Below are 27480 nucleotides of genomic sequence, written 5' to 3'. Positions count from 1 at the left end.
CCGACTCCTGGGCATACACACCAAGCAAACCAGATCTGAAAGAGACACGTGTACCCCAGTGTTCATCACAGCACTGTTTATAATAGCCAGGACATGGAAGCAACCTAGATGCCCATCAGCAGATGAATGGATAAGAAAGTTATGGTACATATACACAATGGAATATTACTCAGGCATTAAAAAGAATACATTTGACTCAGTTCTAATGAGGTGGGTGAAACTGGAGCCCATTATACAGAGTGAAGTAAGCCAGAAAGATAAACACCAATACAGTATACTAATGCATATATATGGAATTTAGAAAAATGGTAACGATAACCCTATATGCAAGACAGAAAAAGAGACACAGATGTATAGAACAGACTTTTGGACACTATGGGAGAAGGCGAGGGTGGGATGTTTTGAGAGAACAGCATCGAAACATGTATATTATCAAGTGTGAAACAGATTGCCAGTCCAGGTTGGATGCATGAGACAAGTGCTCGGGGCTGGTGCACTGGGATGACCCAGAGGGATGGGGTGGCGAGGGAGGCGGGAGGGGGGTTCAGGATTGGGAACACACGTAAATCCATGGCTGATTCATGTCAATGTATGGCAAAAACCACTACAGTATTGTAAAGTAATTAGCCTCCAACTAATAAAAATAAATGAAAAAAATTTTTTTTTTAATTTAATTTTTTTCATTTATAGCAAGCTATTTGAAATGTTTATTGAGTGAATAAATAAATCTTAGAAAATGATACCATAATATGACCCCACAATAGGTAAGAGCTGTACGTTTACATTTTTCTGCCAGTATTAAGGTCAGCTTTATGTTGGACCAAGACTGGACCTGTATTAAGCAGGTGTATTTCAAGAGCAGAGCCCAATGTCGGGGTGCAGGATGACTTTAGGGGACCCCAAGAATTTTTGACTTGATGGGTTCCTTCCTCCATGAAAAAAATTTAAAGTTATGTTTTATGATGACATTCTTCTGATTTTAGAAGAAATGAACATGAAAACATTTTTGTGAGCTGGTGAAAGTATCATGCACCCCGACAGAGGTTCCTTCTCTGCATCTGGAGTCTGAGTATTGTTTCCATCACTTCTTAGCTGTGAGATTTGGGAACAAGCCCTTGACATCCTTATCTATAAAAATGAGATGAAGGAAGGTGTAACAATATGGAGAAAAATCTTTGTTAGAAAGAAACTTGTTTGATGAAGGGGTTCTTGGATAAGGGTCTCAGGATGGGGTGCCCTGGAGGAGTCATGCTGCCTCATGAGGAGTGCGGAGTGAGCTAGAGCCAAAGACAGAAGAATTTACCCCTCCCTCACCAGGCCTGGCCAAGGAACTTTGAGGTCTAAGGACAGAAACATCAAAGCCAGAGTCTTTGGAAGAGGCTTATCTTCATCTGCTCAGGTCATCCTCAAAAATATTCCCATTTCCCTTTAACGCTTTCTGAGCGCTGAATCTATTTTGCGGGAGAGAACAGTTCTGAGCTCTGCTCCGAGGGCCTGGGTCTAGCGCAGAAGCAGCCTCCCCCTTCCCCTGCCCTGAGTTATGTGGGGAGATCTTGGCCCAGTGCCTGAGATCTCTCAGTACACACTGCCTCTGATGTGAGCAGCCCAAGGCAGGCGTGAAAACATGGTCCTGGCCTCATTCGCAGCATCAGCACTATGTTTAGCTAATAAACTAACCGGCCAGATGATTGTCCAGGGCAGAGCTTCTCAATTCAATTGGTGGGGATCTTGTCCCTCCCTTCTCCCCAGAAGACATCTGGCAAAGTCTGGACACAATTTTGGTTGTCACAGCTGGCCGGGGAGGGTGCTATGGGCATCTAGCAGACAGAAGCTGCATTGCACAGACAGCTCCATGACAAAGCCTCATCTGGCCCTGAATGTCTACAGTGCTGATCTTGAGAACTCTGATATGGAACCTTTCCTCTAATGACCACCCAGAATGAAAAATCAGAGAGCAGTCTTTATAGCACACTATGAGGTTGGTTTTTTCATACTGTTCATGGGGTTCTCAAGGCAAGAATACTGAAGTGGTTTGCCATTCCCTTTTCCAGTGGACCACATTCTAGCAGACCTCTCCACCATGACCTGGCCATCTTGCGTGGCCCCACACGGCATGGCTTGGTTTCATTGAGTTAGACAAGGCTGTGGTCCATCTCAGCAGTGGCCACAGGCCTGGAGAAGGTCAGTTTTCATTCCAATCCCAAAGAAAGGCAATGCCAAAGAATGCTCAAACTACCGCACAATTGCACTCATCTCACACGCTAGTAAAGTAATGCCCAAAATTCTCCAAGCCAGGCTTTAGCAATACGTGAACTGTGAACTTCCAGATGTTCAAACTGGTTTTAGAAAAGGCAGAGGAACCAGAGATCAAATTGCTAACAGCTGCTGGATCATTAAAAGCAAGAGAGTTCCAGAAAAACATCTATTTCTGTTTTATTGACTATGCCAAAGCCTTTGACTGTGTGGATCACAATAAACTGTAGAAAATTCTGAAAGAGATGGGAATACCAGACCACCTGATCTGCCTCTTGAGAAATCTGTATGCAGGTCAGAAAGCAACAGTTAGAACTGGACATGGAACAACAGACTGGTTCCAAATAGGAAAAGGAGTATGTCAAGGCTGTATATTGTCACCCTGCTTATTTAACTTATATGCAGAGCACATCATGACAAACGCTGGGCTGGAAGAAGCACAAGCTGGAATCCAGATTACTGGGAGAAATATCAATAACCTCAGATATGCAGATGACACCACCCTTATGGTAGAAAGTGAAGAGGAACTAAAGAACCTCTTGATGAAAGTGAAAGGAGAGTGAAAAAGTTGGCTTAAAGCTCAACATTCAGAAAACTAAGATCATGGCATCCGGTCACTTCATGGCAATTAGATGGGAAAACAGTGGAACCAGTGGCTGACTTTCTTTTTTTGGGCTCCAAAATCACTGCAGATGGTGATTGCAGCCATGAAATTAAAAGATGCTTACTGCTTGGAAGGAAAGTTATGAGCAACCTAGACAACATAGTAAAAAGTAGAGACATTACTTTGTTAACAAAGGTCTGTCTAGTCAAGGCTATGGCTTTTCCAGTGGTCATGTATGGATGTGAGAGTTGGACTATTAAGAAAGCTGAGTGCTGAAGAATTGATGCTTTTGAACTGTGGTGTTGGAAAAGACTCTTGAGAGTCCCTCGAACTGCAAGGAGATCCAACCAGTCCATCCTGAAGGAGGTAAGTCCTGGGTGTTCACTGGAAGGACTGATGTTGAAGCTGAAACTCCAGTAGTTTGGCCACCTGATGGGAAGAGCTGACTCATTTGAAAAGACCCTGATGCTGGGAAAGATTGAGGGCAGGAGGAGAAGGGGATGACAGAGGATGAGATGGTTGGATGGCATCACCCACTCAATGGACATGAGTTTGGGTAAACTCTGGGGGTTGATGATGGACAGGGAGGCCTGGTGTGCTGTGGTTCATGGGGTTGCAAAGAGTTGGACACGACTGAGTGACTGAACTGAACTGAACTGATGAGGTCAGTTATATTATTTTTTATTTATATTTATGAGCTTTTTCCCTCTCCACTGCCTCATAACATCCGACAAACTTACTAGTATTGAACCTGCTAAATATACTTTTTATTCTCGGGATTTGAAAGCATATGTGGTTTTTCAGTCCAGGTAACCTGGCCCTGGAGAAGGAAAGGGCAGTCCACTCCAGTATTCTTGTCTGGGAAATCCCATAAACAGAGGAGCCTGGCAAGCTACAGTCTATGGGGTCAAAAGAGTTAAACACAATTTAGCAACTAAACAACAAACCTAGCTGCATTTCAATTCAGTTCAGTTCAGTTCAGTTCAGTTCGGTTGCTCAGTCCTGCCTGACTCTTTGCAACCCCATGGACTGCAGTATGCCAGGAGGCGTGCTGTCCATCACCAATTCCTGGAGGTTGCTCAAACTCAAGTCCATCAAGTCGGTGATGCCATCCAACCATCTCATCCTCAGTCATCCCCTTCTCCTCCTGCCTTCAATCTTTCCCAGCATCAGGGTATTTTCCAATGAGTCTGCTCTTCATATCAGGTGGCCAAAGCATTGGAGCTTCAGTTTCAGGATCAGTCTTTCCAATGAATATTCAGAACTGATTTCCTTTAGGATTGACCGGTTTGATCTCCCTGCAGCCCAAGGGACTCTCTAGAGTCTTCTCCACACCACAATTCAAAAGCATCAATTCTTCAGTGCTCAGCCTTCTTTAGGTCCAACTCTCACAACCACACACGACTACTGGCAAAACGATAGCTTAGACTAGACAGACCTTTGTCGGCAAAGTACTATCGCTGCTTTTTAATATGTTATCTAAGCTTGTTATAGCTTTTCTTCCAAGGAGCAAGCGTCTTTTAATTTCATGGCTGCCGTCACCACCTGCAGTGATTTTGGAGCCCACCAAAATAAAGTTTGTCACTGTTTCCACTGTTTTCCCATCTATTTGCCATGAAGTGATGGGACCAGATGCCATGATCTTTTCTGAATGTTGAGTTTTAAGCCAGCTCTTTCACTGTCCTCTTTCACTTTCATCAAGAGGCTCTTTCGGTCTTCTTTGCTTTCTGTCATAAGGGTGGTGTCATCTGCATATTTGAGGTTATTAATATTTCTCCCAGCAATCTTGATTCTAGCTTGTGAGTCATCCAGCTTGGCATTTTGCATCATGTACTCTGCATATAAGTTGAATAAGCAGGGTGACAATATACAGCCTTGACGTACTCCATTCCGAATTTGGAATCTGTCCATTGTTCCATGTCTGGTTCTAACTGTTGTTTCTTGACCTGTATACAGATTTCTTAGGAGGCAAGTAAGGATCTAGGTCTGGCTCTAGCTGAGTGATCACCCATTGTGGTCATCTGGATCATTAAGATCTTTTTTGTATAGTTCTTCTGTGTATTCTTGCCACCTCTTAATATCTTCTGCTTCTGTTAGGTCCATACCATTTCTGTCCTTTATTGTGCCCATCTTTGCATGAAATTTCCCCTTGGTATCTCTAATTTTCTTGAAGAGATCTCTAGTCTTTCCTGTTCTATAGTTTTCATCTATTTTTTTGTACTGATTACTTAAGAAGACTTTCTTATTTCTCATTGCTATTCTTTGGAACTCTGCATTCAGATGGGTATATCTTTCCTTTTCTCCTTTGCTTTTCGCTTCTCTTCTTTTCTCTGCTATTTGTAAGGCCTCCTCAGGCAACCATTTTGCCTTTTTGCATTTCTTTTTCTTGGGGATGGTCTTGATCACTGCCTCCTGTAAATGTCATGAAACTCCGTCCATTGTTCTTCAGGCACTGTCTATCAGATAGATCTAATCCCTTGAGTCTATTTCTCACTTCCACTGTATAATCCTAAGGGATTTGATTTAGATCATACCTGAATGGTCTAGTGGTTTTCCCTACTTTCTTCAATTTAAGTCTGAACTTTGCAATAAGGAGTTCATGATCTGAGCCACAGACAGCTCCTGGTCTTGCTTTTGCTGATTGTATAGAGCTTCTCCATCTTTGGCTGCAAAGAATATAATCAATCTTATTTTGGTATTGACCATCTGGTGGTGTCCACATGTAGAGTCATCTCTTGTGTTGTTGGAAGAGTGTGTTTGCTATGACCAGTGAGTCATTCTCTTGGCAAAACTCTGTTAGCCTTTGCCCTGCTTCATTCTGTACTCCAAGGCCAAACTTGTCTGTTACTCCAGGTATCTCTTGACTTCCTACTTTTGCATTCCAGTCCCCTATGATGAAAAAAACATCTTTTGGGGGGAGGGTGTTAAGTTTTAGGTCTTGTAGGTCTCCATAGAACTGCATGGCTGCACTTAGGCCACTGAGATTTCTATCTAGAGCTAAGCTACCACTGCCCTCTGCTGGAGACGTTTGGAACTGCTGCTTTAAGTGCTGAGACTTAGAGTAATTCAACAGAGGTCTTGTGCCAGGTGATCACACCAGGACTCCTCCCTTTACTGGATTCTTGGAACTCTCTTCGCCCCTCTCTTAGGCTGGCACCTCAGCCTGGGTTTTCTCGGAAAGCAGAGCCTGAGCCCAGGTCTGCATGGAGGTAGTTATTTTGGAAAGTGATCCCTTGGAACCTGAGGGAAAGACATCCAAGGGGGTTGTTGTGAGATGAGAGAACATGTGCTTGCTTGTCATTGCCCACCGTGGCCCTGGTGCAGGGCTCCTGAGACTCTTGGAATATCCTGGGTGACAGCAGAGTTTTCTGTTCTGAGGAGGCGACTCTGGGATCCACTTCAGCATAGTCAGGGGTTGGCTGGGAGGAGCAGGGATAGAGCGGGCAGCACAGATTGGCCATAACGGCTATGAAAGCTGGGCCATGAGTACCAGGGTAGTTTATTACTCATCTTCTTGATTTTTCTCTATGTTTGAAATTGTTCATAATAATTTAAAAAATCCTTTTTTGGGGGACAATAGTCATCCAGGCTAGATTCGTGTATCTGGTGGTAGGGAAGATGGAGGAGGTGTATGAAGGTTGACATCAATACTGATGAATGACAAGAGCCTCAGACGTCCCCAGATGCCTTCCTGAAGCATTGCTGTGTGCAGACAGTGCTTGTCAGGGGCAAGATAAACAGTCCGTTAAGGAAACCAGACACCTTGCACCAATACCTGCTGGTTCCAGACTTTTCCAAGGCCAGGCTTGTCATTCATGGTGAGATCTTGTCATCTCTGAGAAGTGAACCCTAGTGATCGTTTCACCAGCAAGTTCTCTGTAGTTCATTTTAAAAAGAAACAGAGAATCAGACCTGAAATATGTCTTTAAAGGGATAGGGAGTGCCACGCTGGAAGCTGGCTGGTTGTCTGAAGTCAGTGCCAGAGCCCCAGGGTGGCTGTCAGCCCAGAGGAGTGTTTAAGTGGGATTATCTGAGCTCCTTGCTGCTGCAGGGATGGATGTTTTCTAAGTGGAACCTCTTCTCCTCACAGTGATCAGGCGAGTCGCCGAGTAAAATCGTGGTCACAAAGAACATCACCAGGCAGGCCCCTAATGAGAAGCTGTTGACAGAAAAATTGCTCTGACATTCATCAAAACGCCAGTAAATGTCAAGGGATGGACTAGAGACACCGCAGCTCATAAATTCTCCAGGGGCCTCAAGAGCAGAGTTTGGGGACGAAACACTTGCTCTGCCTTTCTCCTGAATGGTGCTAAGGAAACTTCCAGAAAGCTTGGGCATTTATTGGGCAGTTCACCCTGACGGTCTGGGGGGGATGTCACTAGGAGGGGCACCCCAACTTTCGGTCAGAGCATCTTGTGTTGGGTACCAAGACTAAGTCTGTATCTCTTTAGTCACTTAGAACTCGTCTTCGTGATGTCACAGTTTGTAAGGTAACTGGGTGCTGAGATCCCTCCTGACTTGAAATGCTAAAGTTTCACATAGAAGGATCCATTTGCTCACGAATAAGTCAGAATTTATTTTTCCTCTTGGTTCCTGTAGTACTTACTGCCTGTGCTATTCATTTGGCAACCGGCCCGGTGGCCTCATTGTAAGATGTGTTCCGTGGCTAAATCCTGTTTCTACTTTTTTTGTGAGGGGAGGGGGTGTTCTTTACCTCTTGCCAACCAACCCTAAATTTTTGCTCTCTCTGTTTTATCACCAGAAATGTAAGCATTTGGAGGCCAAAACATGTGTCAGCTGTGCTTTAAAGAAAGCAAATGGACTTTTCGGAACCCCCTGGGTCTGATTTCATCCAGTGTGACTCCTGAATACTAACCTACACAGAAACTCTATAAACTTTCCTGGACATACAGAGAAAACATGGATTTAATTCACGTTCTGTTCAACTGCTTAACTTTGCAAAACTGATTTAGAAAATATGGCCTGAGAATTTTAAAGAAATTTCTCATGTCTGTATCTTGAGCTTGGATGGGGTTGGGGGGAGCTGTGCCCTGGCTGCATTAAACTGGACCCGGCAAATCTCATGGGAGATCTGCTCCATGCTGGGCAGCGTCCAGGCTCTGAGAAATAAACAAGACTGATGTGGCCTGCAGTGTTGGAGCACGGGGGGCATGATACACTAGACTGTGAGTTAAAATAATAATTCAGCGTGCTTCCTGCACAACAAAAGTATCTACGAAGTGATGGGATGTGGCCTTCACCTAAAAGCCTGTACAAGGGGTGGAACCCCTGGATTTCAGACTCAACCCTGCCCCCTACTGGCTGTTTGATGACAGGCACGTCACCTAGTACCTTTGTGTTTTAGTTTCTTTTCTGTAGAATAGGGTTCATAAAGCCTAGTGCACAGAGACTTTGTGAGGATTTATGTATTTACATCCATAAAATGCTTCAATGGTGCCTGGCACAGAGCAATCACTACATCAATCAAAGCACTGGTAAGCTTTAAATCACATGACATTTTGACTCATACATTTCCCCCCTCTTTCTAAATTCCTAGAAATTTCTTAAAGTGGTAAGTACCACCTCAGTACAAACCTTGGTAAGGTATATATTGAAAACATAGAACATAAAAGCGAGAGACTTCTTAAATGTGTAGACAAATACCTGCAAATTGTTTTTTGGGTCAAAGCTGAGACATCATTATAAAATCAATGAGGACGTCAGGGTACCTCCATGGTGGGAACATAAACCCCACAACACTGGATTCACCCGGCCCCTAGTCTTCCTCCCTGCCTTGCCTGTGGCAACAGCCATCTCCCTCTCCCCCAGGGAGCCAGAGAGGGCCAGGTCATCCCACAAGACACCCTATAGGTCCAGGATGGCCTGCCAGTTTCTCAGGGGCCTCTGTTTGGAACCTGAAAGATACATTTGGAGCTCCAGACCATGAAATGAAAACCCTTGCATGACTGAAATTTCACAAATTTATTAATGGTAACAGGTCAACTTCAACCAACTCTGGCCTCTTGATGACTGCAAGGAAAGAATACTCATTCATTAATCAAATATTTTAAAACAATTTAAAAACTTAGTCCAGTGGGTTTGCAGAAAGCAGAGAGGAAAGGGGGGCCCCTAGACAAAACTAGGCTTCCCTGGTGGATTAGTCAGTAAAGAATCTGCCTGCAATGTAAGAGACCCAGGTTCAATCCCTGGGTTGGTAAGATCCCCTGGAGAAGGAAATGGCAATCCACTCCAGTACTTTTCCCTGGGGAAATCTCATGGATACGGGACAGAGGAGGCTGGTCCATGGGGTTGCAAGAGTCAGACACGACTTGGTGACTAGACCGCCACCAGACAGAACTAGGGTGATTGCCAGTTTCGATAGAGCTCTGCCCACCGGGCTAGCAAAAGGCTCAGGTGTGGCTGCCAAGAACCGAGGATCTGTGATGGAGCTCTTGTTCTCCAGGGTAATCAGGTGTTTTCACTCTTCACCACTTCCAGGGAAAAATCCATCTTCTCCATTTGTAGAAGAGCATTTTCTTTGGGCAAAGCTACTTGTTTTCAGGTCTTGTGGCAAGTTTCCAATCCAGTGCTGCAGAATCCACAATGTCACAACCAGGAGGACAAGAGGGTCCATGCAGCATTTTTACAGAAGGGGACCTGGGCGATGAAAGAGACCCCATCACCCGCACGGACACACGGCTGGTTCGTGGCAAACCTGGGACCTGAACCTGGTGTTCTTCGAGGTCAAACCTGTGCTTTCCTCATAATTCCCTTGGTAAGCAAAGCTGTGTTGCTGCAGCTTGACAGTTTCTGATTGGTTTCCTTTGAGTGCGTCGGTCTCTGTCTCTCTTGGCTGGAACAGCGATCTTTGTGGGGAGAAAAGAAACACGTATGGTGTCAGGGGCAGGGGATCCACAGTCAGCTAGATGCTGGTTCGGCTGTGGCCACGGCCTTCACTTCTCTGAGCCTCTTAACTACCAGGGCAGCAGAGAGAGCTCCTTCCTAGGCTAGCCTGGCTCAGCGTATCTGCTGGATCTCCGCACAGTCGCTGCAGGGAAATGAATCACGTATCCACGCTGTTTTCTTGAGGGCTCAGGCCGGACGGAAGCAGATGCCCCCTTCACTGACTTTCCAGCCCCGTCCCCTCCGGGCGCGGGGCCCACTGAGCTCAGAGAAGCTCCCCGAGCAGCGGACGGCGCAGAAGGAAAGGTGAACACACGCTTTCCAAAAGCGGTCGTCCTGTGTGCCGACCAGAGAGCTTTTATTCACTGTCCCAGTGGAAGGAAGTAGAGATGCAAATTAACCCCCAATTCATATCTGCCTTGGGGATGAATTATGTGACACTGGTGGTTGGGTAGCAGGTTTTATTCCAGGATTATTTTCCGCTCCGACGATTATTAGGATTTATAGCGCGTCCCCCGAGGGCACTTCAGCTTACAGGCTGGGAAGCCAGCCTGGAGGCCTGAGAATTTCCTGGTTGGGAGCTATGGTTCAGTGCGTACCGAAACTGGAAAGGCAACTTTTGGTTTTCACTGGGACGTGGGAGAAGGTTTTGCTGACTTTCAACAAAAGCCCAGAGAGTATAACACCCTCTCCTCACTATGGGATCTGAGATGGCCGCACAATGACCCCCACGGTGAGCAACCCGAAAGGGCCCCGCCGGCGGCGTTGTTAGTGAGCAGATCATCATGGCCAGTCCTTCACAGCCTGGTCTGGAATATCAGCCCGTTGTTTGTCAGATTCCTAGTAAAACAACAAAACTGCACCGGTGGTTTGCCAATAGTCAAATCCCACGTCGCCTGTGAGCTTGTAAAGTCCTCCAGCAGGGGGCGCGCTCGGCCCAGCTCTGGGTTCCGAAAGGCTGCCCGGTGGCGGTCAGGTCTGCAGGCCGGCCTCACTGCAGCCCAGGTTCCCCCACAAGGTGGGCAGGCGGGGGAGGGCACTCACGGCTTTATCAACAGACAGAGACTGGGACACTCACTCTACCCCGTCTCCCCCACTCGTCTGCAGGCTGGAGGTGATGGTGGCCCTGCTCGGCGGGGTGCTGGTGGGCAACGAATGAGGACCTATGGGGTGCTGGCATGTACTGGTGGAGGCTCTGATGATCTCTCTTCTGAGGAACATTCTTAGTAACAAGCTTCTCCTTTCCAAGAAAACACTCCTTGTCACCTTTCTAGACTCTGGCAAGGAAAAAAAAATCCAATCTCAACAGAAACCCACTTGGAGACTGCCCTTCCAGGGGCTGATTGCCTTACTGGCTTAGAATAAGAACCAGTTAGTGAAGCCTCAAGGTTCTGTCTTTGGTACTAATTACACTTACAGCCACTCAACTGGTAGGTTTAAAAAAAAAATCAGCCCCAGGCGTGACCAGAGGTCTAGGACATTTCTGGAGCCTAAACGGGCCGGAAGCCAGAAAGTAAGATTTTCAGGTCCTAAACCATCTTTGGGGAATTTAAACACTTGAAGTTAATCTGGACTCTTTACCAGAAGCTGAGCAGAGCTTGGGAATGCTTCCAGAGTAGATGATTCTTCATGGGTATAACGTGTGTTCTGTGTCCCTCCTTTTCTTCTGCAATACTTGAATTCTCAGTCCAGGGTCCAGGTTCCCAGTACCTGGGACCTTCATTAGAGAAGCACCGGGCACCTGCTAGATGTCCATTAGCACAGGCATCAAAGAAAGAGCTAACTGATTTTCTTCTTTTAAGCAGCTTGGGAAGTTGGGAAGATAAAATGGTCAGTCTCACTAAATAGGTAATCTTTCAAAGACCCCAAAGATTATCCCAAAGCCATAGGTGTGATTATTTTTCGAAAGAACCAAGATTTTCAGAGTGAAGAGTATCTTGTGGAGATTTGAAATGCTTCACCTGTGAAGGCAAACAGCACCACGTCCACCTTGGGGGTACTTTCTGGTAAGAGTCAGGCTGAAATCCTTCCTTCCTGCCTCAGTTTACAGCACCTTCTCCCCTGTGGGGTGTCCTCTCACCTAAGGTCCCAGAAGGAGCATCACAGGTGGGCTTTCTCACACAGCTGGCTCAGCTGAGGTGTGCACGGCCCTTCTGCTGACATTGGTGCCCGACTCTCCAGGTCGCCCCTTCCCCAAGGAGTTGTGGCTCCTAACACAGACCATGTGCACTGAGACCATTACCAATGCTGGAAGAGCAGGCTGACAGCTACAGTCACAGGCAGCGGCGGTGGTTGGGGGTTGGAAGGCTGGGCGTGGGGTGGTGGGGTCCTGAGCACTGCTCACAGGGCTCACGGCCCCCGGCTCCTCTAATGAGGCTGCTCAGTGTGACCAGATGGGTTTCCTCTTCTGGAGGAAGGCCTTGACCCCCTCCTGGCCATCCGGCAGGCCCAGGTTGTTCACCATGGTCTGGGAAGTGAGGTGGTAGGCAGTCCTGAGGTCCTGGGCCAGCTGCCAGTAGAAGGCGGCTTTGCCCAGCGACAGCACGGGCTGGCTCAGTGAGGCCACCTTCCTCACAATCCTCATGGTCTCCTCCTCCCGCCACTCCTCCGGCACCACCCTGCTCAGCAGCCCATGGAGCAGGGCCTCTTGGGCAGAGATGGGCTCCCCAGTGAAGAGCATCTCCAAGGCCACCTGCGGGAGGAGATAGGGCTGTTAATAAGTCGTCCTGCAACCTGGGCCCCACCTGCTCCTGTTCACTCTCCTGACAGCCTCGGCCCAGTTACCTCCTCCTCAGACACTGTCGCCCATCACCTCTAAGGTCCTCCGTCCCCAGACTCTGGCCGGGATGGCATCTGCAAGTGCCCAGGAGAGGGGGACCCTCCTCCTCTCCTTCTGGTCACATGTCACTGCAAATCACACCCCAGCACCATTCCTCTTTCAGACTGCATTTTCCTTCTTTGCACTTTCACCACTTATTATAGATTTTACATTTGTTTATTGTATTATCTCCTTTGTTGGCATGTGAACCTCTCTAGGTCGGAGACTTCTTTTTTTACTGCTCTGTTTATTTCTGTATCACCAGCACCTGAAGATGTACCTTGTACATAGTTGGCAGCTTATAGGATATTTATTGGTGAGAGTTGTTTATTCCACCCCCCCACCCCGCCACTGTGCCAGGTCTTAGTTGCGGCATACTGGCTTTTGTTCCCTGACCGGGAATCTAATCTGGGCCCCCTGTATTGGGAGCTTGAAGTCTTAACCACTGGACCACCAGGGAAGTCTCTCGGTGAGTGAATTAAGGAATAGATGGAGAGAGGCAAACAGAGAGGCGATGCTACAGTCCTTCAGAGGCCAGGCCAGAAGCGGACACAGCTTCCGCTGAGGCCCCATTCCCCATACTCTCTGGTGATTTGCACACGGGCTGGGTAGCTAGGCTGTCACCTAACGCTCTCCAGCTTGCTGGTTCTGATTAACCAGACGGTTAGATTCCCCAGATACACAGAGCTCCTGTGGATAAACAGGGGGAAGCGAGTGTTCCCGCAGGGAGACGTGGCTGGTCTGGGAAGCGGAAGCTCTGGTCTTTCACCGTGATCTCGGGGCCCACGGCACCCACTATTGGAGGGGCTGGGCGAGGCCAGCTCTGGGGGAGGGAGCAGCCGCACCAGGAAGGTTGTTTACAAGGTGCAATGAAGATGCATGTTGAAGTCACCCCGGGGGCGGGGGCACTTTGCACGTGGGGGAGATGATTCGCGCCCGGGTTCAGCCTGTTCGGTTCAGTCTGGTTAGCACACGAGAGCTCCTCGCCATGGTTGCTGGTCCAGTGGACAAAAGGCGGCAGCCACCTCACAGCTGGGCAGTTCCCTACGATGACCAGCAGAGGGCACTGGAGACACACGCCTGCTGCAGCCGGCGTGAAAGGGGCAGAGCTTCTGGACGGGGCCGGTGTGCAAAGGCACCCGCTAGATTTGTGAAGGTTTTGCGGCTTTGCTTCCCGGCGGATGTGCACGGGGATGCGGCCTCGTCACCGGTACAGTCGGTGGCCGCTGTACCAATATGTCCCCGAGGGGTGCGGGCAAGCATCGACCAGGCAGGTGTGTTTTGGTCAGGTTTAGATTTCTGTGACTCCCTGGTTTTCCTCTTAGAGGGGCCACGCCTCAGGTGAGGTTTAAGCAGCTTGGTTCGGGAACTGGGTTCCCTGGGAATTAAAGGCCTGCTTTTGTCGCATTTCCCCCCCTTCTTTCTTCTGAAAAACTAATTTAAATGTTGACACATATGATCAACCTGTAAGTTTCTAGGACTCAATTGTAAGCCTTGATTTTAAAAGTTTGCTTTGAGAAAGAATAGATTCTTAGCTTGGAGAAGGAAAGGGGAACCCACTCTAGTATTCTTGCCTTGAGAAGTCACATGGACAGAGGAGCCTGGCAGGCTACAGCCCAAGGGGTCGGCAAAAGAGTTTGTTATGACTGAATACCTAAACAGTAGCAGATTCTTATCTGGACAGTAAGGGCTGATCTAAAGGTTTCAAAGGCCTCAACACAGAATCTTCTAGAATATGTGCTGCCGAAGCGAGCACAACACAGAATCTTCTAGAATGTCAGGGGTTGGAACTGAGCAGTGGCAGGTTGGCCAAGCAGACAGCCACCACCTTTAATGTGCAAAAGGCCTGGAGATGAGATTTGATTTGCAATTATAGCAATTATAAAATTGTTCATAAGCTCCGACAATATCTTTGTGATGTGTTTTAATTTAAGGTCCCGGCGCTGAACAGGGACTTAAGTATTTATTGAATATATAACATTTAAGGTAAGTGTGTATCCTGGTGGGATCTAGACACCCCCTGACTGAGGACCCTGGAGCAAGCTGTTGTGTTCTGAGGGTCACCTTGTCTCACCCGGAGCCCACGTCCAGCTGGTTTTCATGGTGTGGGTGTTTGTAGGTACCTGTGATCAGAATTGTCTCACAAACATATTTCTGTAAAAGCTAATGAGGAGGCAAATGGAAGGCAGGCAAGCACCCTTGAACTTGGACCCTTGGCCCGATTTCCCTTGGGCCTCATTTCTTTTGTGCCTCAGGCTACGAGCAACTGCTGATTTCCCTAGTTGGTGCTAAAATGGACAATATATTCTAGAAAGCAGTTTAGGTTCCCCACCTGCTATGAATCTGCATGTATGCATGCTAAGTCAATTCAGTCATGTCTGACTATGCTATCCTATGGACTATAGCCCGCCAGGCTCCTCTGTCCATGCGATTCTCCAGGAAAGAATACTGGAGTGGGTTGCCGTGCCCTCCTCTAGGTGATTTTTCCTGACCCAAGGATCAAACCCACATATCTTAGATCTCCTGCATTGGCAGGCAGATTCTTTACCACTAGTGCCACCTGGGAAGCCCTATGAATCTGACCCTCCTTTAAAAACAGATTTTCAATTGAGAATGAGGATGTATTTTTCTAGAATGAGGAAACCACCAGTTTTCACTTGAGTGTTCAGTAAACACTCTCTTACAATGTTATAGGAAGGAGGAAAGCTTTGTGAAGTGGACTTCACTCAGGTCAACGATGGCAGAAGAGCTCTGGGCACGTTCAACACACCATGTGCAGGACGTCCCTGCAGCCACCGCAAAAGTGACTCACTCAGTGTATCAGCTCCTTTCCAAGCACACTGGAGTGAGACAGCTTGTCAGCAAACAGAAAGCCAGCGACAGTGTCCTAGCCTCTTACACTGGCGTATGTCACCATGCTGTTACGGCTCATGGGCAGCCTTTCTGTGCAGTGAAACTGTGTCTCAGCTGCATTTCACATGAGTGCAAAAGATGTTTGCCTTCATGAAGACAAAGCAAATCTGGAAACTTAGCCAGCTGTACTGAGGGGCAGGCAAGAGTGAAAAACAATGATTTACAAACAGACAGCTACAGGGATGATGTCCTGACACAGGACGTGAGTACATTAGCCAGCGCTGCTTTGGGCAGAATGTCCAGACTCACACTGTACTTTCAACAAGAAAGTTCTGGAGTTGACCCTCACAGGCACTCAAGGATCACAGCTGGGGAGGGGCGGGGGGAGGCACGGGGAGTCGTTACCTTGCTCGGCACTGCTCTCCCCAAGGCCGCTGCGGGGGTGGAACAGAAGAGCCCGCTGTTCACACCCGGCGTGGCAAAGGAGGACGTGTCACTTGGCACGGCAGTGTCACAGCTGGCAACCATGACACCCAGCCGCGGTGGCCAGGCCACTCACCATGGCGATGATGGGGACTGGATCAGCATCATGACCTGAGGAGCAAACACACCTGCTTCACTTCCATCCAAGAGTGAGGTGGACGTCAAAGCTTGTCATTTTATGTGATTTTACTGTTCAGAGCCCTTTTCAAATCCATAAGTGTATCAGATTCTATGACCAAGGAGAATAAGTTGCATGAAATCTCAACTGTGAATCAGACTGTATGATTTGGTCTCCTTGAGATCCAGGAGGAAGGATCCAGGACTCCAAGGCTCACCAGGCAAGTGACTCCCTAAGGCCATCAGACCCAAGAGTGGGGCTGTGGGGTCTGAGCCGTCTCTGTCTGACTCCAGGCCCCTAGTCTGACCCTGAGCATGACTTCAGTGAGGGCGCTGTCCCCTGGACCACTCCGCTCACAACCCCCTAGAGAAGAGGGTTGAGTGACTGTGGGAAACAAGCTGCTCTGTTCCAGCGATGGCGGTGTGGAGCTCTCATGTTAAAAGCTGGGACACAGCTTCCTTACTGATGACTTCTCCAGCTGCCACCGTGATTCTCTCACTTCTACTAAGATGGGGGGAACACCCTGCTGTCCTCAAAGTAAAATTCCAAAGTGCACAGACAGGGGAGCCAGAAACTGGCTTGCGTGAGACCTCTGCCCTCAAATCTCCCGAATTTTAACTTATTTTTGCAGCTTATGAAATAACTTGGCTAATTTCTCCATCTTTTCCTTGACATGCTTAACCGATTGTGTTGCTATGATAACTTCAGTGTAATGTTTTCCCTTCAGTCAAACATTCAGTCAAACTTCAGTCAAAATGTTTGCCCTTAGACCCTGGCTGGAGGAAGAGGAGGAGGGACTCTGGGTTGGCTTCCCAGCAGTCACTCCAAAGAAAATGACCTTCACGGGTTCCCAGGTTTTGCCTAAGGAACTCACCTTTTGTGTTCGTGAACATTTGGCACTTGTCAGCTTTATTCTAAAATGACCAATTGTGCATTTAGGGATATGATATATTCTTGACTTCAAGGGGGTCACCTTTCAGATTCTGGTAAATGCTAATGGCCCTCCTCCAGAGGAATGCACATATATACCCCCACCCCAAACTGCTGGTGGGTTTAGGGGGTTTGTGCCTATAGGTGAGGGTGGAGATGGTGGGGACTATGGTAGCCAGGCGGCTGCATAAAAACTTCTGAGGTCTGAGGCCTGAGGTCGGACTGCAAAGACAGAGAAGGCTGTTTCAGCTCCGAATGTCATCTGTGGCCTGATCAACTGAGGGTGTGAAAAGTTCATTGACTGTAACTTGGGCAGCATAGTCTGTCACCCGCCTTTCATCTAAGAAGGCCTGAGATTTCACATGAGCTGGTTGAGTGATACTTAGGCAGTCCAGTAGATCACTAACATTAAAAATATCCTACCCTGATCAAGTGTTTCTTCTCCTTCTCATTTTGCCCCATTCTTGATGTGTAAGTAATTAACCCTCGTGAGGCACTTGTGTTCAGTGACAAATCTATTATAAGATTCAGATGCCAAGCCAGTCCGTGGATCTTCCTTCCTTTCCACCATCCCCTCTTCTTGTGTGTGCTTAGTTGCTCAGTCGTGTCTGACTCTTTGCGACCCCATGGACTGTAGCCCAACAGGCTTCTCTGTCCATGGGGATCTTCTCTGTCCATGGGGATTCTCCAGGCAAGACTACTGGAGCGGGTTGCCATGCCCTCTTCCAGGGGATCTTCCCGACCCAGGGATTGAGCCCAGGACTCCCACATTGCAGGCAAATTCTTTACCGTCTGAGCCCCCAGGGAAGCCCTCACCTCTTCTCATGCAGGAACAAAATGAGGAAGTATTGGCCTCATTCTGCTCCAATCTGCCTGCTGGTTACACCTGCAAACTGAAATCTTGCACAAGTTCATGGTGCTCAGACTTATCAGGATGATTTGATTTTCTTAGACAAAGTCTTAAAGAAGTCAATACACTTAAACCTCTCTTTTACTATGTCAGGACAAGGTCCTGTCTGTGTCTTTTTCAGTGATCTGGGGGCATCCATATGGTAGAAACTTCCAAGAAACCTGGCCTTTGTCCTCTGAAGAAGCTCGGCTCCCCTGTGGCCCTTTGCTGACTGTTTAAGATCTCAGTTCATGAAAGTATCACAGCAAAGTGACAAAAGCAGGCCATTTAGGGGAAGATGGGAGGGCTCTGCTGGTTCTCTTTGCTGATTTTCTATTTGGCCAAACATATCAGTAGGAAATAACTTTTAAAAGCACCAAGTCCCAGCAAACAAACGGCACAATGTCCCATAAACATCATTAATGTGAAACGAAAGACCAGGTCTTGGCTCTGACTTGCTTCCATCTCTATGAAGTCAAGTCAATCATTTTTCAGGTTTGTCCCTCCACAAAATGAAAACTATGATCTCCTTAGGGGGTTCTGGAAAGGCGAGGGAAACAAGAACGTATCCCAATCACCTTCCCCTTCCCCTCTCTGATGCTCACGTCTGTCTGGTCTACATTGAAGGTCTCCTCAAGTATTTGTTGCATCATTAATGACCAAAGGAATGAATGAATAAGTCAATGTATGAAGGAGAAATTAGGTGAAGTAATCCTAGGGTTATGAAATGGCTTTATACATCTTCTTTCTCAGCTCAATTTCCAGTTTTCAGGTCGGCTGGAAATTCTCCGTTTCTTCTGTTCCCTCAGTATCTTGCAACTTTGCATATAGCAGGCACTCCAGAGCTGCTCATTATATGGACAGTGTGTTACTTAAGGTGGATTCTATATTTTTTATTATCCAGTTGATCTGATACATGTATAAGTCATCCCCAACTTTGTGCTTCCTCCTACAGGTTGTTGATGTTGTTTAGTCACTAAGTCGTGTCCGAGTCTTTGCGACCCCATGGACTGTAGCCTGTCAGGCTCCTCTATCCATGGGATTTTCCAGGCAAGACTACTGGAATGGGTTGCCATTTCCTTCTCCAGGGCATCTTCCCCACCCAGGGTTTGAACCTGCATCTCTTGCATTGGCAGGCAGATTCTTTACCACTGAGCCACCAAGGAACCCCCTTCTTCCTCTATATCTGTTGTCAGTTTCCCTTCTTAATGTGGTTAAAGAGACAGAAAAGGGAGAAGAGGAAAAATAAAGAGGTTAATTTTCCTACTTGGAGGCAGTGATTATAAAGGTTAATTGAAAGAAGGGTTTGGAAATAATTTTTTAAATCATTATTGTTATGAATGCTCTCTTTCCCATTGACAGAGTTGTTTTAGTTTAAAACTTTAAACATTTTTAATAATCTTAGGTCCTTCTTTTCTAAAAAGGTACAGTTCCTCTCTCTTTTTTTTTTTCTTTTTTAATGTTCTAAACCACTACAATATTGTAAAGTAACAGTTCCAGTCTTTACTTCTTACTTAAGATGTGGGTACCAAGATGTACCCTGTAAGGCAGGAATGGCAAATCTTGGTAGTAGTGTGTGTTTTCCTTTCTTTGGCCCATTGCATGATCAAATGCTAACCAGTCACTTCTGAAAAGTTGAAACCAAATATTTGCTTGTATGAAGGGTTCACCAGTGACCACAGAGGTTTCAGTAGTTCTGCAGTGGTGACATATCATAGCTTAAATGCTTATCTGTACACTAGAAGCCTAATTCAATATTTCATACAGTTATCACTCTCAGGCTTGCAGTGTTGACCGTCACCCTGGCTTACCTCAGAACAAGTTCAAAATACTTCTGCATGATAATCTGGGCCTTGTTCATCCGTCAGTTCCTTTAAATCATGTCCAGAAGAAAATACAGGCCCTTCAGCTGCAACATTTCCAGTTGAGAAAAGAAAAGACAAAGATGTAAACAGCCAGAGTTGAGACAGTCAGTTACCTGTCTACTGAATAACTTCAGGGAGTGATCGAATTGATGCTCTGGACACTTAGAGAAAGCTGTTTCTTTTCTTTTTTCTATTTCTTTCACTATGGAAACAGCCTTAGAGAAAGTTAATGGCCTGATTTTGATAAGAATAATTCCAGTTAGCTGGAAGAGCTATAGCCAGTATTTTATGATGACAGCACAGGGTGAGGCTCTAAAAAGGTCCCTGGTGGAGACCAGTGAAAATACACATTATGAAAAGGAGAAGGCTCAGTAACCAACTGAAATCAGCAACCAACTATCTTCAGAGTTGTCCCCTGGGTCTCAGCTTTTTTTTTGAGACTTGGCCTGGCCTGAGTGTATCACCTCACCCAGGGTCACGTAAATCCACCAGAGCCTTTGGCTGCATCCCTGTCTGTTAGTCTGCCCCAAGGGCTGGAATTAGGAAGGTCAGGGCGTGAAGAGAATTCCTTTATTGTAAAAACAAGGGACCCGAGGAGGTGGTTTAATTGTCATTGTTGTCATTAACAACAGCAAAATGTGATCCCTTGACGAGCTGGTAACATTTTACATTTCCTCTGATCATGGCAGTTGTGACAGGAAGTACTGTTCCTTTTAAGCAAGCCAAGGAACAGTGTCATTTGGAAGTGACCTGCCTTCGATGTATCCAGGTTACAGCAGTCAGAGGACTGCTGATCTCTACCAGCGTATTTCTTTTTTCTTCACCACATAAAACAGTTGAAAATGTATATTCAGCTACTGATAAAAGGTCACATTCTCCAGAAACACTGATCGTTAATTAAAGAAATACAAAAGCATCACAGGGCAGTTTCCATATTACTCGTCTGCGACTACTTTAAAATACTGATGTTGCTATTATTTATACCATCATCATCATCACCAGCTCATCTGCTAAAAATTCCTACTGGAAAAAAGAGCAAGGAAAGAACTGGGCAATATCTGGCACGCGTTCTGGCACCACTGAAGAAGGGTGCACATCTCAGCTGAGAGCCTGCTAAGAGTCGGAAGAGAAGCCCATCGTACGTCCTAACAGCCTGGTCCTAGCCAAAAGGACTCTACCAAAAGGACTGGCGATTAAACCCATCGCATAGAGCCCACAAGGACGTCAGTTCTCAGCATAGCCTCCTGTGGCAATGTGCAGTATCCGCCAAGAAAGGAAACACATGCTTTTACTGCACAGTAATGTCTGCTATAATTTCCATAGCAGGTAGTGTCAGGACCAAGGTTCCTGCCATGTACGGTTTAAGGAGCTTCAAAATAATGCCCTAGTTAACTAAAGAAATCTGAGACACCTCTTCTGGGTTCTGCAGAATGCTGAGGATGGACATTTCATCAATAACTGAAATGATAATGACCTTCAGATCCTGGCTTTCAGCTTCATGAAGGATGTCGCTCTGGAGAGATTTCAGCATGGCCAACGACAGTGCGTTTCTTCTCTTTGGCTCACTCAAGATGATGGTCCTGCAAAGAACATTTTATAATTACTGGGTTGTGTGCCAGTCAAAACCAGTGAGGACCCCTGCAATTCCTTTCTAATTTGGGAACTGTTTTTTTTTTTTTTTTTTTTTTAACTTTGTGCTATGTATTGAGGTATAGCCAGTTAACAAAGTTGTGACAGTTTCAGGTGAACAGGGAAAGGACTCAGCCATACATATACACGTATCCACTCTCCCCCAACCCGCCTCCCATCCAGGCTGCCACATAACACTGAGCAGAGTTCCATGTGCTATACAGTAGGTCCTTGCTGATTATCCATTTTAAATATAGCAGCGTGTACATGCTCATCCCAAACTCCCTAACTATCCCTTCCTCCTAACAACCATAAGTTCATTTTCTAAGTCTGTGAGCCTCTTTCTGTTTTGTAATTAAATTCTTTTGTATCATTTCCTTTTAGATTCCACATATAAGGGATGTCATATGATATTTCTCCTTCTCTGTCTGATTTACTTCACTCAGTGTGACACTTTCTAGGTCCATCCCTGTTGCTGCAAATGGCATTATTTTGTTCTTTTTAATGGCTGAGTAATATTCCATTATATATATATATACATATATATGTACATATATATGTATATGCCCCACATCTTCTTTACCATTCTTCTGTTGATGGACACTTAGCTTGCTTCCATGTCTTGGCTATTGTAAACAGTGCTGCAACGAACATTGGAGTGCATGTAACCTTTCGAATCGTGTTTTTCTCCAATATATGCCCAGGAGTGGGAATGCAGGTTATATGGTAGTTCTATTTTTAGTTTTTTAAGGAACCTCCATACTGTTCTGCATAGTGACTGCACCAATCTACATTCCCACCAACAATGTAGGAGGGTTTGGGGACCTATTTTTAAAACCCTGGAAAAGAGAGCTGTTGGCACTCAGAGGACATTGAGAGGGTTTGTCAACTCTCTGGAGTGACAGCTCAGTCAAAACAAGGGGGCTACCTGAAATGTGGGGGCTTTTCTCCCCTTGCTCTCGAGTTGTTTCCCTTTTTCTCCACATCTGTCTTGGACTATTACCACCACCTCCACAGAAAGGGCAAGGCATAGGAGTTCCAACATAATCACCACCCAGGCTGAGTGGTTGCATGGAGGGTAAGACAGGTGGGGGCTGGAGGAGTCCGACATGCAGCGCCACCTTCAACCTGCTTCTTCCCATTGTTCTTCAGAAAGAACGGGTAGAAAAGGAGCCAGGAATGAAAATACACCCCTGAATCTCCTCCCACCCACACCATGGAAGAGGCAGCCGAGGTGCAGACGCCAGCAGGCACATGCATCTCCCCACCTTTCCTGTAGTGATACTGTGTAAGCCAGCAAAATCACTCCTGCTGTCTGAGAATGGGGTGCTACGTGCAGAACTGTTGCAGCAAGAGGGTCTCCCAGCCATGTTGTCCCTCAAAAACCAGCGTTCAAAGGCTTGCTTGCTGTTTTAAGGTACTCCATGAGCTGGTGGTGATAACCTGGGTTGTCACCTTGCTGTCTGCACACAGAAATGTCTTGTTTTTGCTCTTATAAGGAACAGTCAGCAAGCTAGATGCCCGGTGATTGTTGTGTGTTTTCTGCTTCCCAGCCGTCTCCGGCTATTTTTCTGCCTTCCTCATTCTGCATCTGGTATTTCCACTGCTGTGTGTGTCACCTTGCGTCTTCCTTAAATAGCCTCTGTTTTCTGGGAAACCCATTGATGACTGAATTTATTTTGGAGTATTAAGAATAACCATTTTCTCTGGAATGCCACTTTGGTTTTGCTGCCATCTTTAGGTGGTTGCGATAGTCATCATAGTCATCATTTGGCTTCTCATACTCTCTCCTAAGCACAAAAATGACTCATGGCTGATATGCTGACAGCCCCAGAAACCTATATTCTGGCGGTGGTGGAGAGAGACTGCTGATAAACCTTCCAGTGAAATAATTAGTGTGCTCACTGTGACAAACCTAAAAAGCTGCCCTCCTATCGGTGACATAGGCTTAAATTAAATCCTAAGGCCTTGGGCAAAATTGTGTAAAAAGATGCCAGCCCTCAGATGCCCTTGATTTGCTGTGTGTCCCATTATTCCTTTGGCCTGAGCGTCACACACCCTGTCAGAGTGCTCTGAATTGCGAGTTTGCTCTTCAACCCCGTATCACCAGGCTTCTGTTCCTGCCATTCCACTGAGGCTGTTGCCACCGAGAATCCCGATTGCCAGAACTAAACCCAATGCCGCTGTGATCCCACCCGCCTTCTGGAAGCATGTCCCTCCTCTCTCGTTTTTTTGGTGCTTCTCCGGCTGCTCCTTCTTGACTTTGGGGATGGGTTCCTCGCCTTCTGCTCACCTCTAGATGGCACGATCCTCAGGGTTGTCTCTTCTTGTTCCATACACTCTTCCCAGGCACCTTCCCCATGGCCTTGGCATCAGCTACACCTCTGTGCTGACCATGCCCAATCTTTGCCTCATTTCAAACCTCTGAGCTCCAGACCCACAAGTTCACTAGCATGGCTTCTGGACTCTCCTGCCAAGGTGCCCCTTGAGCCTCCTTTTCCCAGTGACCAAACAGACCCCCTGTCTTTGCTTATCTCAGAAAGCCATCCTGGATTCCTGTTCAGTGGGTTATTGAGACCTGATTGCTCCGTTCCGTGTCAGAGGTCATCAAACCCGGTGGATAACTCCTCCTGAGAATCTCACAGGTCTGAATTCCCCAGTGGCTACCTTGTCTTGCACCTGGAGCTTTAACACCACCCCTTCTGAAAGGGGATCTCTTTAAGAGTGAGGTCACCACCAGGGCACCACCAGCTGATAAAAATGTAAACTTTTAAAAAATGTTTTATTTTATCACCACCAGGTGATAAAAATGTAAACTTTCCATTTACGAGGCAAGAGACAGTTCCTGTAGATGCCACAGTGAGCTGCCTGGAGTCCATCCCATTGCCATAAACCACCCACAGGTCTGTGGGGCAAGACGCTGCCAGGCTCCCATGCGGAGGAGACACTTGACATGTATCTGTTGATTGAATTCATGATCAAAAGCAGCACTTCTATTTTGCAAGGCCAGTTCCACCAACCGCCGTGGATTCTCCCCTCGTCTAGTTTCCTGGCATCTCTTTTAAACCCAAGTGGAGAGCACCCTGGAATGGCTCAGCAAGAGTGGGGGTAGCTTTGGAGGCAGATGGGCCTTTCTCTCTCAGCCCCTCTGCCTCCTAGCTGTGTGGCCTCCAACAGGCCGTCCTCTGAGCTCATTTCCTCACTGTCAAGTGGGGATGATGTGATCTATAACTCCTGGTGGCTGTAGGGAGGGTTGGGGGTGAGGAGGGCACCGCACCAAGGCCAGTACCACGCTCAGCACTCACAGGAGGCAGCACAGGGGCAGCTGTTGAAAGGGACACGTCAGTGAGTTGGTGCAGCTCGCCCCTCAGCACCTGACGTCATTCTGCTTTAGTGGTGGCTTGCCTTCCTTCCTACTAAACCATTCCTGACACCCTCCTTTCTTACTTATGCTTATTTTACCTCTGGAGAATCAGGGAGCCTCCCCAGTGATTCACTGGTAAAGAAACCACCTGCGGTGCAGGAGACATCAGAGATGTGGGTTTGCTCCCTGGGTTGGCAAGATCCTGTGGAGGAGGAAATGGCAACCCACTCCAGTATTCTTGCCCGGAGAATCCCATGGACAGGGGAGCCTGATGGCCTACAGCCCATGGGGTCACAAAGAGTCGGACACGACTGAGCGACTGAAAACACACACACACTGGAGAATCAACAACATCTTCTGTCATCTGGCTGCCATGCCAAATGGGCCAGATTTGAAGAAACAGAGTTTTTTAAGTGCACTTCTTTGCCCTTAAAAATGGGCAAGTAGGGCCCCTGCCCTGGCCCTGCACTTTGGAGAACTCTGCTCCGACGGGCCCCCTTCCAGCGGTACCCCTCCTGGCGAGCAAGGAGTCCAGTGGGATGTTGAGATGTGTGCACCTGGAAATCACCACACCCTTCCACACCCCACTGCAGTCACCTGAAACCCTGGAATTCCATGGCTCTGCAGTGGGCACCCTGAGGCCTACAGGGTGGCTGTGAGCAGCTGAGTGTAGGAGGTGAAGGAGTAGACAGACTGTGGGCATGCTGCATAGGATGTCTGGGACCTGTGTGTCAAGACCCCAGCAAAGCAGCAGGACGGAGTGGGAGAGAGGTGAGGGGAGCCAGGGCAGGGTGGGAAGAACAGAACAAAGCTGCAGGCCAAGAGTGCGCTCCATTGCTTTGGGCGAGCTCCTCAGAGCCTGAGGACTCAAACAGCCTTCCAACTCTTGGGCTTCCCTGCTGGCTCAGCTGGTGAAAAAACCTTGCCTGCTAATGCAGGAGACACAAGAGAGGTGGGTTTGATCCCTGGGTAGGGAGGATCCCCTGGAGAAGGAAGTGGCAACCCACTCCAGTATTCCTGCCTGGAAAATTCTATGGACAGAGGAGCCTGCTGGGCTACAGTCCCTGGGGCGGCAAAAAATCGGACACAACTGAGCACTCACATCCACCAGATTTTAGGACTGCCTACTTGTCAGGAGAGAAGGAAATATATTGACCTATCTTGCAGTTTGCTTGATTTGTAAGGTCTAAATACTTAAGACATGTCAGGTAGGCCTCCCTCTGCACTCTTGCTTGGGCCAGGCAAAGGTCAAGGTGAGGCCAGGATGGAGCTGAAGGCCTTCTGCCTATACCACTCCACCGTCCAGTTTCAAGTGTGTGCCCAGGCATGTTTTTATAAAAGGGGTTTAGGTTTGTTGAGCCAAAGGGCAGAGCTCAGTACGGTGTGTCCTTCCTCCTACTTATTAACCGCCCTCACGTGGGCACTTCTGGCTGCGGGCCAAGGAGCAGCTCGGCTAAGCCTGACGGTGCCTTGGAGCCACGTCAAGTTTGTGAGGCCCAGAGCCCTCTACTGAAGGGCTTTCTCAAAGGCACAGCCGCGGAGGGGCCTCCCACAAGGCTGCCCACGCTGAGTCCAAGTGCGAGGTCGACTCGGCCTGGGGTTTACGGGCAGTGCTGGCGCCGTCGCAGGCGGCCCCACTTAAATCATCGGTGTGAAACCTGCAGGGTGCCACAGGCCACTGAACCCAGGCAAGGGACCTCTGTAAGCGCCTCATCCGCGGATTCCTTTCACGTCGGACACTTCCGCCGGACAGATGGACTGCGATGGATAAACTGGGCTCTGCGGCGACGGAGCTGACCACCGACGGAGCCGCTCTGGACTCTGCGTGGGGTGGCACGGTTGGCAGCCGGCCTCCTGCGCCCCTCTCTCTCCCTGGGTCCCGCCGGCCACCCCCAGGGGAACAGCCCCGCACCCAGGCGGGCCGCTGACCTGATGCCGTCCCGCTGCCGCGCGATGGTGGGTCGCGGCCCCGGCTCCGGCCGCCCGATCCCGGCCGGCCCCCGCTGCAGAAGCCGGTGGTGAGCGGAGCCCACGGATCGCGCCGGAGCCAGCCCGACCCCTTCGCTCCCAAGGCCCGCAGGCCAGCGGCCGCTGCCATGACGGCTAGAGACGCGCCGGAGTCGGACGCCGCTGAGCTAGACGCCGGGGCCCGCGGGCTCTGGGCGCTCCGATGGGCGCGGGTGCGGGCCGGGCCGCTGCGCTCCGATCGCTCCAGGCCGCGGGCAAAACTGGATCGGGGACCCCGGGCCCAGGCTGGGACCTGACTCTTTTCCACAGGTCGTTCCCCCCCGCCCCGCCCCGCCCCGCCCCGCCCTGCCCTGCGCTGGGCCTCGAGTCCTCCCGCGGGGCCGCGAGTCCTCCCGCTGAGCCCCGAGGCTCCGCCCCCGTAACACCGCCCCTGGCGCCGCGTCCGCCCTTGCCCCGCCCCTTGCCTTTGGCGCCCCGCCCCCGAAATCCCTACGTCGCCTCTGACCCCGCCCCTCGTGGCGCCCCGCCCCCGAGGCCCTGGCGCCCCGCCCCGGAGGACTTGAGGGGTCGGGCCTGGGCTGAACAACTCAAAACCTTGCAGGCGTGCTCTGAGGTTTGTTTGCTTTAGCAAGCCCAGATGAAAGGGTTTAAAGGAGGCGAGGCGTGGGTTGGCTTGTTCCCTTTTGTTACAACACCAAGAACATGGTGGTTTGCCTAGATCAGAAGGAAAATGAGAGCCATAGGGAGCGAATGAGGTGAGCTACGGGACGCTGCTTTTTTTTTTTTTTTTTTTCCCAAATTGC

The 27480-nt window shown here is 48.3% G+C and overlaps 1 protein-coding gene across 1 annotated transcript; it reads right to left on the bottom strand.

Annotated features, from left to right (window-relative positions):
- Positions 1-8702: 8702 nt before the first annotated feature.
- On the bottom strand, positions 8703-26976 carry ECHDC3 (enoyl-CoA hydratase domain containing 3). The gene is given in 8 exon segments (XM_065919138.1): positions 8703-12452; positions 15837-15960; positions 15962-16025; positions 19653-19760; positions 20186-20249; positions 21110-21296; positions 26639-26714; positions 26717-26976. Coding segments are annotated over 8 exon segments (1026 nt in total). The 5' UTR covers positions 26808-26976; the 3' UTR covers positions 8703-12140.
- Between the last annotated feature and the right edge of the window lie 504 nt (positions 26977-27480).

Source organism: Muntiacus reevesi, chromosome 2 (genome assembly GCF_963930625.1).
Source record: "Muntiacus reevesi chromosome 2, mMunRee1.1, whole genome shotgun sequence".
NCBI lineage: Eukaryota > Metazoa > Chordata > Mammalia > Artiodactyla > Cervidae > Muntiacus > Muntiacus reevesi.
This window is presented reverse-complemented; position numbering and strand designations above follow the sequence as displayed.